General features: G+C 38.5%; 1 protein-coding gene across 1 annotated transcript in view; it reads left to right on the top strand.

Moving 5' to 3' along the window:
- The window catches only part of LOC142760860 (transient receptor potential cation channel subfamily V member 5-like), a 44,755-nt gene extending 33,312 nt beyond the window's left edge, over positions 1-11,443 (top strand). Inside the window, exons 8-15 of the mRNA XM_075864034.1 lie at positions 2,120-2,326; positions 2,444-2,530; positions 2,654-2,730; positions 3,915-4,080; positions 6,289-6,355; positions 8,840-9,105; positions 9,448-9,557; positions 11,293-11,443. Of these exons, the coding sequence (XP_075720149.1) occupies positions 2,120-2,326; positions 2,444-2,530; positions 2,654-2,730; positions 3,915-4,080; positions 6,289-6,355; positions 8,840-9,105; positions 9,448-9,557; positions 11,293-11,443 (1,131 nt within the window). The remainder of the gene's footprint in view (positions 1-2,119; positions 2,327-2,443; positions 2,531-2,653; positions 2,731-3,914; positions 4,081-6,288; positions 6,356-8,839; positions 9,106-9,447; positions 9,558-11,292) is intronic.
- Positions 11,444-12,634: the final 1,191 nt, after the last annotated feature.

The following is a 12,634-nucleotide window of genomic DNA, read 5'->3' as shown; positions in this document are numbered from 1 at the left end:
GTAAACCAGTGGTCTCCTAGTGCCCCAGCAGTTGTGAAACTACACCTCTCAGCATGCCCTGATAGACTCTGGCTGTCAGAGCATGCTGAGAGTTGTAATTTTGCAACAGCTGGAGAGCCAATGTTTGGGGACCACTGCAATATGCTTTAGTTTTCTAACTATTTTCTATTCATTTCACTTCTGTGATCTGTAAAGCAGAATCATACTGATGTTTTGTATATTTTGTTTTATGTAGAAATCTAGTTTTGTGTGTCACCCCTGTGTCTATAAAATATACTTATGACTTTAGTTAAAAAAACGAAAATGAGAGCAATTATTCCCTCACCCAGTAATATCCTCCCAAAAGTTCAGAGGACTGGATACACTTTAATTTTTCTATAATCCATCTATTGCTTCATACTTTCTCTGGCAACCAAGAGAAATGAACACGTGCTTTTTTCAAGTAATGCCCTTTTTAACTATTTTTCGTTTGCTACATGTTGACTTAAATGTGCGCTGCCTGCAATTCATTGCAATCGTGTTTCTCTTCACACCTAATTGATGTTTCCATTTCTAGGGTACTTGTACTATATGAGCAGTATAAAATTAAAATACTTTCTTCTAAGAGGATTAACTATAGTAGAACTGTTATAAGGAGCCACACTTTATGCATATTTTCTCTTACCAACTCCTAAGATACCATTAACTAAAGGATCTAAAATTCTCAGAATGCACAGAGCGAACATAAATGCACATCATAAATATTTATTTTTTAAATTGAAGTAAAATAGTTTGTGTCATCAATTATTCCTAGCTAAAAATCCATGTTAATAATATCCAAATGAATTAAATATGAATTTTAATATTATTTTTTAAAAAAATGCAATTAACTAGTTCACAGTTGGAAGAAAGTATGATATACAGCATTTCACAGTGGAGGGACAGTGTGACTTTTCAGCCTAATTTCTTGTAACCTTGTTACATTAATGGACACCATCCTTATTATATCTATTTCATGATCTACAACTCATCGTGAAACATTTCTAACTGTTGGAATAAAAAAAGATGGTGCAGTTATGTAACTTGTGAAATTATTGACCAAGAGCATAGATGTTTACAAGATATTGGACATGGGTTGTGGAATATAGAACATGGTGAGAAGAGTACAGGAAGTCAAATTTCCATTTTAATAAACTATAAATTGAAATGTTTTGGCTAATATTAATGAATCACTAAACCAAAATTGCTTTAAAGATGTTGTCCAGGAGTAGAAAAACATGGCTGCTTTCTACTAGAAACACACCTGCCCATGGGTTGTGTCTGGTATTGCAGCTCAACTCCCTGAAGTTAATTGGGCTGAGTTACAATACCACACATAACCTGTGAACAGTTGAGCCACTAATTTTGTACGAAAGCAGCAATGTTTTTCTAATCCTGGACAACCACCTTAACCCCTTCACGCATCATGATGTACATGTATGTCATAGTGGGAGGGGTAGAGTATGACGCGAGCTCACGGGCTGAGCCGGCTCCATATGGTACAGGTGTATATTACAGCTAACCCCGTGTTCCAACGACAGGGATAAGAGAGAATTCCAATCCCGGCATAGATTCTATGCTAAATTGCGACCACGGCATCTAAGCTGTTATTCAGAGAGGGGGCCCCTCTGTCATCCCATCAATCCCCCTGCGACACGAACGTAAGGGTGTCTACTAAAGGCCCCCAGATCTGCCATGTTAGTACTCTTCTTAAGCCCTGCCAGAGTATTTAATCCCAGTCTAGGCTCTAAATATATGGATTCTGCACTCAGTCCTAATAGGCTTGTGTAAACATTTTCTTAAGCTATAGCACCGGCCTATAGATGATTTTCATTACGGAAGAATATATTTATCTACCTCTAAATATTTTGTATTATATTGATGATGATGAGAATGATTTCTGTTATACACGGCAGCATGGTACATTATGAACTATGGCATTAAAAGTTAGAATGCTATTCATTACTACTTATATTAACCCAAACCAAATGTGCTTTGTAATGTCCAAAGTGACTTAAGATTTGGATTCTACTATATGTTGCCAATTTAGATTTTTATATTATACATTTTCTGATTTTTATATCGAATGCATTCACTCTAGGTACGTAAGCTTGTGGATGTTACACCAGTCAAAGAACTGCTAAGTCAGAAATGGAAGTCATTTGGCTATAAGAGTTTTCTTATCTGGATGCTAAGCTATGTCGCATACATGGTGATATTCACAACTGTCAGCCTCTTTCGACCTTTGAAGCCGTTGCCACATGGAGAAGGGGATAACATAACTGTAATGAAACTAAAGGATATTTGTGTAAGTTGTTAAAGATTTTGTTAAACTAATTATCCCAAATAATTATATTAGAAGCCAAAGTACTCAGAACAAATACATGCCTTCCCATATAACACAATGTATTTCATTCTCTTTAAGGAATCCTATGAAAGTACAGAAGACTTTGTGAGGCTGGCGGGGGAGATAATTACACTGTTTGGAGCAATCTTTATTCTTGTCAGCGAGGTATACGCTTAACTTTTTTTAATTGGCTATCCATAGCAACAAGACTCTAGTGAAGTGAAAACATTTCTTTTCAAGGTCCTATGAAGCCTCATTTCATGTTTTTTCTTTTTTTCTTTTTTTCAGATCCATTTGCTTATTAAACTAGGCCCAAAAAAATATATAGGAAATGCATCAACTGGTGGTCCTTTCTCCTTATTAATGTACGGTAATGTTTTACCTAACGTTCAGTACAAATGAAAGTAATATTATATATATTTATACAATGTAATCCACAATCCAGAGTTGCATCCTCTCCTTGTCTGCAGAGACCAGAAGTTATGATATTCAATGCCACAAGTAGCAGTAGTGAAGCCATAGCAATATGAAACCTCCATTCAGGTGGCGTGGTCAGTCATGTGGCCTTATTTGTTGCTTCAGTCTACAACTGTACAACTGAGTCATGTATTTCCACCATATGAGTTGTTGTTTAGTCCCAATACTGTAGATAATATACATACTACTGATTATTATCAATTCGGACTATGTGAATGGCATAACAATGTGAATTCCCCATTTTATTTTGTACATCCGGAGTAGGGAAGTAGGAAGTAGGGATTTTCGAACTAAATTTTTTGTTTGCTTCAGTTACACCACTATAATGCTATTACTATGATAAGAGAATGTAAGTCGACAGACGGTATAGTGGGAGATTTTCTCTCTGAACAGTGTTGCGTTGTTGTCTTGTCGTGCCAACTACCCAATGTGTTTTCTGCATACCTTGCTTTGGTGCCAGCTTTACATATAAAAGAAACATGATTTATTCTGATCATCAAGGAGCATTATGTTTTTTCAAGCAAAGCGAGCAATGTTTATCATCTCCCATATGCACAGGATTACCCATTCTGCTCCGCACATTCAATGCAATGAAATGGAAATTCATACAACTCCTTTGTCTTTCAATAGAGTCGCAACTATTAACCCTAATGAAGAGCACTGTGTTTGCCAGCATTCGCAATTTATTTCATTACCATGTTAATCCAAAATATCGCATCTACTTTTGCTTATAAATATGTCAGAATGACAGGCTGTCTGGCACATTGTCATGGTGGCAAGTTGCTGTCATTAAAGCTTAATAGACTCCAAATTGACAGACTGCTTTATGAATAGGCAGCCCGGGGGTTCCTCTGGTAACACAAATGTCTTAAGGCCTCGGCCTATTAGATTAATTTGTTTCCATCAGTTTTGATTAATTTACACAGCACTCCTGATATTGCAGAGAACAATTCTAAAAGCATATCAGAAATACATCAAATACATAAATCTATTGTCAATGTCTTTGCGTTGTGCTGTCTGATATCTGCAAAATGATCAACTTGCCCTCTAACTAAGATGTTGTTTTCCATAGGGGGGGATATTCGCTGTTAATTTTCTCTGCAGCAATATTGAGAGTTATAGGACACGAGGGAGAAGCAATTCCACTTTCTCTGGCTTTAATAATTGGATGGTGCAATTCAATCTACTTTGCCAGAGGATTTAAAATGCTGGGCCAATTTTCAATAATGATTCAGAAGGTAAGAAGCCTGCATATGTAATGGAAGCGGAGCAGAAAACAACTAGTGTGATTGTAGTTTTCATTCTGCAAATAAACTAAGGGAAGTTTTAAAATAGTGTAAAGAGTATATATGACTGTATACAATTCGCATGAAACTTATGGAGAAATCTCAGCAGGACAAGACTCAGTTCATACTAGTACCAGATGGGTCTGTTCTCCCTTCCACAGGATGTGATATTTCAAACACCTACTGAGTTGAGGGCATTGAGTCTTCATATTTTACTCATTGGTTCACATTTATTAAGGCCACTTTCACACAGCAGTATTTTGGTCAGTTTTTTGCATCAGTATTTGGAAGCCAAAACCAGGAGTGGGTCCAAAACATGGAAGAGGAAAAAATCTTTCCATTACACTTTTTCTCTGTTTAAATTCCACTCCTGCTTTTGGCTACCAAATACCGATGCAAAATACTAAACGAAATAATGGCGTGTGAAAATGGCCTACGACTAACTTATTTTTTACATTTTGAACTGTCAAACTGGCAGAAAATGAAATCTACATCTACGGTACTATGTCTCCTTGGAGACCACACTTACTTTTTACCTTTGTCGAAAGATAAGAAAAGTCACAGGTTTTATTGCTATTTTTTGCACATCCTCTTTGGGATTTTTTTTTGTGTCAGTTTCAAAACTACTTCGTAGATGAGTTTTTGTTACGAATACCATAGGCATTTTTTGAACTGTAAAGAAATGTTAAATAAGAGAAATATTGTACCTTGTTAGTTTGCACATGCAAAGTTGAACTAAATTATCCATCTCACTAATAAGGTCGAACAAGCTCCAGCCCCATCTCCTTACATATGTGAACCTGTATACATCTTCCTGTCTCTCCAAGCTCAACAAATTAATTAAACAAGGGAGGTTGGCCCTGGTCTAAGAGTCTACAAGGAATAGTATAGTAAAATACAGTAGCAACATAAAGGGGAAGCTCCTTTTTTGTTTTCTTTTTGCTATGGGTACTACTCTCATTTGTGTATTCAACTGCTAGCCAGCATCTCTATTAGAGACAAATGTACAAAAAATGACATTGGCAGATAATGGAACATTTTTGTCATCGGAAGTAGAATACATTTTCTGTTACACTGATGTGAGGAATACTAAGCTGTATGTACTTATTCAGTGACTAAGAATTCCATTTTCTTTGAAGCAATATTTTTTTAGAGTAGAAGTATTTAATGTTAACACTGGTACAGTAAGAATCTTCTATTGTAAGGTCTCCAGTCTAAATCCTTACTACAATTATAGACTGTAGCCCCTACTCATATATTTGTTTTTCTAGAGTATTAATGGTAATTAGTCCCAGGAATGCCAGGGTTGTCATCCGTGAACTAGATATGGTACATATTAGTGGGTTTCTGCAACTGAAAATCAGTTCCATTCATCGGAATGGGGTTGTTTCTACAGCAATCACATGGATTTTTACAGGTTTCATTCAAGTGAATAGAACAGATTTTCAGCCGCAGATATTTCTGGACAAAATCTGCCACGTGCGCATCCACCCTTAGGCGTTGTTCACACAGTGCAGATTTGATACCTATTTTGTATGCATTTTTTTTTTTTGCCAAAACCAAAATTGGATCCAGGAGATCTTTTATATTTCTTCTCTTTAGGTTCCTGGTTTTTGTATAAAAAATACATGCAAAATCTGCATTAAATTTGCATTATGTAAATAAAGTCTTAGAGTATGAGACCACACGTAGAATGCTCTGCGGAAGTTCTGCAACTGAATTCTATACGCATATACTATTCTATACACATATACCCTAAGGCCTACGGGCCACAAAACCACAGATCCATTGCGGTCCACTTTTGTTGTGCATCCGTGTGTCATCAGGATTCACGGATCCGCAACCCAAAAATTTATGTCACCGGTTTGTAAAGCCGCAAATCCGGACAATAAAATGACTTGTCCAGAGTTTTTGCGGCCCGAATTTGAGGTTCCCACGCGGATCCGTGGGCATAGGGCCATAGAAATTAATAGGTCCGCAATCTATCCACAAAAATGCAGATAAATTGCGGACACAAAAGCACAATCCTGTGAATGAGGCCTTAATCGTAACTTTTTCTTAGTCGGCTACTGAGGATAATCTGATTGTGAAATGGTGTATGTCTGTTTTGTATTCCAGTTTACTGGCACAGTCTTATATTTTACATCTTCCTTCTTGCAGATAATCTTTGCGGATCTGCTGTGTTGGTTCTGCTTAGTGTTCATTATTATAATCGGATTTAGCTCTGGTAAGGGATGACTGCATTTTATATATTATTTCAATGTAAAAGTTGGACATTGTTTGCTTTTATTATTTATATAGCAGAAACAAAGTACAGAAGAGTTAAACTTTATGGCTTCTATCCTTCCTCTACATAAAGCCAGAACCTAAAAAATAATATAAACAGTAAGGTTACAGGCATCAAACCAGCAGCACAGTAATATAGCGTAGCCTCACCTGAATCTAACGTTGTTTTCATTTTTCAGCTGAGTGGCTCCGTTGCAGTGACAATCACTTTATGCCTAAATTAGTTTTTTTGAGCAACGAGGGCATCACGGTTGCTGCAAACTCATCCACCTTCTGTCCCCAGTCTGACCCTTCCTTCTTCCCTTCTTTTAGGCCTTATTTACACAAACGTGTATTACGTCCGTGCTACACGCGTGGAAATCGCGTGCGTCGCACGGACTTATGTAAGTCAATGGGGCCGTTCTGACGTCGTGATTTTCACAGCGTATGTCATGCAGCATGCACCCATTGAAGTCAATGGGTGCGTGCAAATCGCGCACGGCACATGGAAGCACTTCCCGGTGACGTGCGTGATTCGCGCTACAGCTGTTAAAGAAGTGAAGGGAAAAAAAAATAAAAGCCCCTTCATCTTTACTGTTTCGTAAACATCAAAACAGAGTGTCATAATGATGCCTGCTGCGCGAAAATCACGCAGCCACGCACCATATACAGATGCCACACTGAACTTTTGCGTGCGCAAAACGCTGCATTTTTTGCGCGTGCAAAATGCACATTCTCGTGTGAATCCAGCCTTAATTGAACGGGCTAGGCAGTGTAGAAGCAGTTACTATACCCGGGTGTAGTGTGACGTAATCGGCGCATGCGCAGTACAGCCGATTAGACCGGTGAAACTTCAGTGATGTACTGCGCATGCGCCGATTCAGAAGCAGAGGCATTGGCACGCTCCTGGAGAATACAGGGCCAGGTGTGATCACGGCTTCTACACTGCCTGGCACTGTCAATCAAAGAAGGAAAGGAGGGTCGTACTGGGGATGGAAAGTAGATGCGTTTGGAGCAACGATGACACCCTCGTTGCTCCAAAAAGCTAATTTGCATATAAGGAATAAATCCACTCAGCTGAAAAATGAAAACAGCGTTGGATTCAGGTGATGCTACACTATATTACTGTGCTGCTGGTTTGATGGGCACACTAGATGGGCATACTTTCTATTCTTCAACCAAATATAGAAAACAGCCATGTAAAGAACCCTTTAGCACAAATTATCTGTCTTCTACAATAACGGTATGTTCACACGCAGTGTTTTCAGACATAATGCGGGCATTTGAAAAAACGCCCCTAATACGCCTACAAACATTGCCTATTGCTTTCAATGGGAATTACAATGTTCTGTTTCCACAAGCCTTTATTAAACGCTTCGCTGTCAAAATACGGCGCGTAAAATGATGGCTCATTAAAAGAAGTACAGGTCACTTCTTGAGATGTTTTTGGAGGCGTTTTTCATTGACTACATTGAAAAACCGCTCCAAAAATAGCCGCGAAAAACGCGAGTTGTTGAAAAAAAACGTCTGAAAATCAGGAGCTGTTTTCGTCTGAAAACAGCTCCTTATTTTCAGACGTTTCTGGTCACTGCGTGTGAACATACCCTGACAATCACTCCATAAGCAGACGTAGATGTAAATTAGATGGTTTTGTTCCATTCCTGGTGGCTTATGTAAATGCACATTTTCTCTGCTGGGTGTGCAGCATTTCTTGGTGTGATGTAAGAACTGTGCTGTGTGCTCTGCGTCATTCAGATGTCTCCCCACTTCTGCTGCCCTTTTCCCATCCTGCTCCTGCTGTTCCACTAAAACAATGAGCGCGAAATTATAGCTGCATCCCCTTTCTCCCTGTCTACTATTTACTGTAGTACACTAGATGGATTGTTTGGTGACTGAGGAGGTTTTGAATTATTTACAGAGAGCCCTTCAGTTAGGGAGGTGAGGACGATGCCATATTTCCCATACACAATATATAACCAAATTTATCGTACTACTGATTTATACCAAATTGTCATGATAGGTATGCTTTAAAACAACTATAAACAGTATTGAGTGTCCTTTGAGCATTAATTCCTGAAACAGTCATTGTCATCTGAAAACAACAGGGCAGATTTACTAATTATAGTGTGCCAGCCCAAGAGTTAGCTTAAAGAAAATTTAAGCGTCCGACATGCACCAAGATACCCCAAATTCAGCACATAGTGTGCTCCACTATATTCAATTTTAGGCCTCTGCTGCCTGACTCATCTAGTTTTATGCTGCCTCGGTTTCAGACGGCGTTAGTAAATCTGCCTTAATGATTTGCTTTTGGCTTTCTGAACATTATAGCCGATATATATTAGTTTAGGAAGTTCTGCAATATTGAAAACTGTCCATTTCATTATTGCTTGATATGTAAGTTTGCAGATGAATAGCCATAGACATTCTAATCTTCTTTACTCCACAGCATTTTGTATTATGTACCAGACGCTGGAACCGCAGAATAAGCACTTTTTGAATGACTTTTCCATGATGCTGTACTCGGCCATTGAAATGATGATGGGACTGACCGATTTGCAGATTCCTACAGACACATCTTTCCCTCTGTTATACATTACATACTCGGTGTACATGGTATTTGTCTACCTACTATTGCTAAACATGCTCATTGCAATGATGGACAACACGTACTGGAGAATAGCACAAGAAAGAGAAGAATTATGGAAAATACAGGTATATAGACACCCATTCTCAGGATTAATGGTGGGCTAAAATTCCACCAATTAATCATGGCATATCTGCAAACATTTTTCTCATAAAGATATATCAATAGTAAAAAGTTAAAACCATCGGGACTTGATTAGAAATATTGAAGACGTTTCACAGCACCATCTGAGTGGCATCATTAGTTTACCGTCTTCAAGATTTCATGCTGACTTACCACTAATTACTAATAATCACTAATTACCGTGACACTGATAAACTAAAACCTTCATGGACATCCTGAAGACATACTGAGCTGTAACTGAACTAGTAACCTACAATTTAAGCAATTTGATTAATTTAAAATTTTAGGTTGCAGCAACCATTTTGCTTATAGAACGTCGAGTCCCAAAATTTCTGAAAGTAAGGACTGGAATACCTGGAAGCTCTCTGGGCTTAGATGATAAAAAGTGGTACATTGGGTGAGCATATTTATTTTCATTTTTTAAATTTTCTTTTTTAATGACATACGACTTTCTACATTTTCCTTTGTATGTTCTTCTCTTCTATTTAAATCCCTAAATGTTACTCAGCACAATATACCAGGGACCGACATTGTCTGTGTTCTACTTCTAGTCTACTCTCAATATATGTAGCTCAGTCTATGGACAGCTAGAGTATGTATATAGAGATCAATATCCATGGCTCACCCTTCTGCTCATACTTTGCTAGTCCCGAAGATCCCAGCCTCGGGACCATATTTTTAAACTATGTATATTTCCAATTTATCTAACATGTAGTAAGTAACTTATCAATGGCTATACGAGTAAAAAAAAAAATTCAAATTATTGCGCAGCCATATTGGTGCCATAATTCTAAATTTTTTGCTGCTTTGTGCCGTGTCTTTTTAAAAAAAATGGGCAGGGCTTATAAGGGGACAGGGCCACCACATCCAGAAATTGACTATAATTTACACCAAAAGGGAAGTAATGATTGCGGAAATCTACGCTATCATTAGGAGGTGTCGCCTCTGAATAAATTAGGCGTATTTTACTCCAGTGCGCTTTAAATTAAGACTTTGATATAAAACACTGATAAATTCCCCCTAAGCGTTTAGTAAAATAAACTCAAGAGGGCAGATTAACGAAATTATAGACAGTGTAAATTTAGACAAGGCGGTTAGAAGATGCGCAAAATTTAACAAAGTGGTGCATGCTGTAGATAAATTTGGCGCATCTAACTAGACTTTTAAGACGCTTTTCTCCTCATACCACTTCTTGGTTGGCTTAGTTTATGCCAGTTATTTGCGCCCAATTTGTGTTGCAAATTTGGGACACGGCGGAGCATCTTAAGCAACGTTCCCTTTCCGATAGACCAAAGCCCCTTTATCACTTAGCCACGCCCCTTGTCGAGCGCGGCTAAGTATCTAAAACAGTTCATAAATGTGGCACACAGCATGTATACCAGAATTCTGGCTCAATTTGAATAGTAAATCTGCCCTAAATTGTTAATCCCACAGATACCCATGAAGCTATTGTGTTAACAATTCTCTTTTTCACTATGATCCTTGGTATGTGCTTTATAAATTATGCTGAGAAAAACAAAACTTATTTTTTGCATGTTAAACTTCTGCTGTCTTTAGGATAAGGGTATGTGCACACGGTAGCAGGCTTTTACGTCTGAAATGACAGACTGTTTTCAGGAGAAAACAGCTGCCTCGTTTCAGACGTAAAAGCAGCTCCTCACATTTTGCGAGGCTTCTCTGACAGCCGTAAATTTTGAGCTGTGCTTCATTGAGTTCAATGAAGAACGGCTCAAATTACGTCTGAAAGAAGTGTCCTGCACTTCTTTTGACGAGGCTGTATTTTTACGCGTTGTCGTTTGACAGCTGTCAAACGACGACGCGTAAATGACAGGTTGTCTGCACAGTACCTCTGCAAACCCATTCAAATGAATGGACAGATGTTTGCCGACGTATTGTAGCCCTATTTTCAGACGTAAAACGAGGCATAATACGCCTCGTTTACGTCTGAAAATAGGTCGTGTGAACCCAGCCTAATGCTCCTCCATAAACATGACATCTAAGGAGATCTTGTCTTTATGTACCACCTTGTGCATGTAAATCATGTTCCTGTTGCCTAATTTACAGTATTTAAGTACCATATAATAATGATGACATTATCATGATTTTTGCATATTTTGCTATTTTTCTTTTAGGGTCGAAGAAATATTAAACGAGAATATGACCATAAAAATGAAACCTCCAGTGACACTGTGTAAAAAGTCCATGTTTTGCTGGGATAAGATTCGAAAAAATATTTCACTGATTATCAGTATGAACGATACTTCAGAAATAACTGTATTATAAACCACTATCCTGTAAGATGTTTTACTGCAGCAATAAGATATAATTGACAAGTTATTCTCATTATGGATATGTGTTACAGGACATATGCTCAAGGAACAAGAGGTTCTATAACATTAAAGATTTTACTACTTACCTTAAGCCATTTCTCCCTTCGTTTTGTTACCATTTAGCCTATTTGTGGTCAACCCCTGAACAGGAAATATTTGCTTATCATGGTCAACATTCAAAACCAAGAATTTGTTATGAGGGTTGAAGTACTTCAGTCAATCTAGGTGGGTGTTGAAGGCATTACACCCATAATTACACATGGGGTTGGACTGGTCCACCAAAATACTAGAGGATCCTCTAGTGCAGGGTTAGGCAACCTTAGAGAGAGGGATATCTACTGTTTTAACTTGGGAGCGTCTTGAGATCTACTTGGTACCGACTTGTGACTGTACCTTTAGGGGGAACGATGTGTAAGTTTGTCAGGGGTGTTGCTAGGGTCTTAAAAGACAAAGTCCCAGGATGGATATTACTTTTTAAATTAAATTTAGTGCCACAGAAATACAGGAGAATCCAGAACAGATCGGAAGCAGTCACAGGCAAAATACACAACGAGACCCAGTGACTCACAGGTTACGTCTCATCTGAAGTAGACATTTTTTTCATTACTCATCTTCTCCACCTAGCCCAGACTGTTGATTCTACCAGCCATGACTCGTCTCTGCAGATATTGAACACAATCAGTAAGCGTGCCCACGTAATAATTGTAGCAATCAGAGTGCCCCCATAGTCATAGTTCCAAGCTTTTAAAGAATAATTGAAAGGGGAAGACACCAGGTGGGAGTAGGATGCAGGAGCAGTCAGCCAGAAAAACGTGCTGCGCAGTGCGATGTGCTCACACTGGTGGAACAATTATAGGACGAGAGGGGAACTTGCAACACGGTGGGGTACTTTAAAAACATGTTGAGCCTAAGGCTGGGTTCACACGACCTATTTTCAGACGTAATGGAGGCGTTTTACGCTTAGAATTACGTCTGAAAAAACTGCTCCAATATGTCGGCAAACATCTGCCCATTACTTTTAATGGGTCTTACGATGTACTGTGCCGACGACCTGTCATTTTACGCGTTGCTGTCAAAAACGGCACGTAAAATTACAGCCTCGTCAAAAGAAGTGCAGGACACTTCTTGGGACGTTTTTGGAGCC

The sequence above is a fragment of the Rhinoderma darwinii genome, chromosome 4, assembly GCF_050947455.1.
Source record: "Rhinoderma darwinii isolate aRhiDar2 chromosome 4, aRhiDar2.hap1, whole genome shotgun sequence".
NCBI classification, from domain to species: Eukaryota; Metazoa; Chordata; class Amphibia; order Anura; family Rhinodermatidae; genus Rhinoderma; species Rhinoderma darwinii.
The sequence above is the reverse complement of the archived record's forward strand: the minus strand, read 5'-3'. Positions and strand labels throughout refer to the sequence as shown.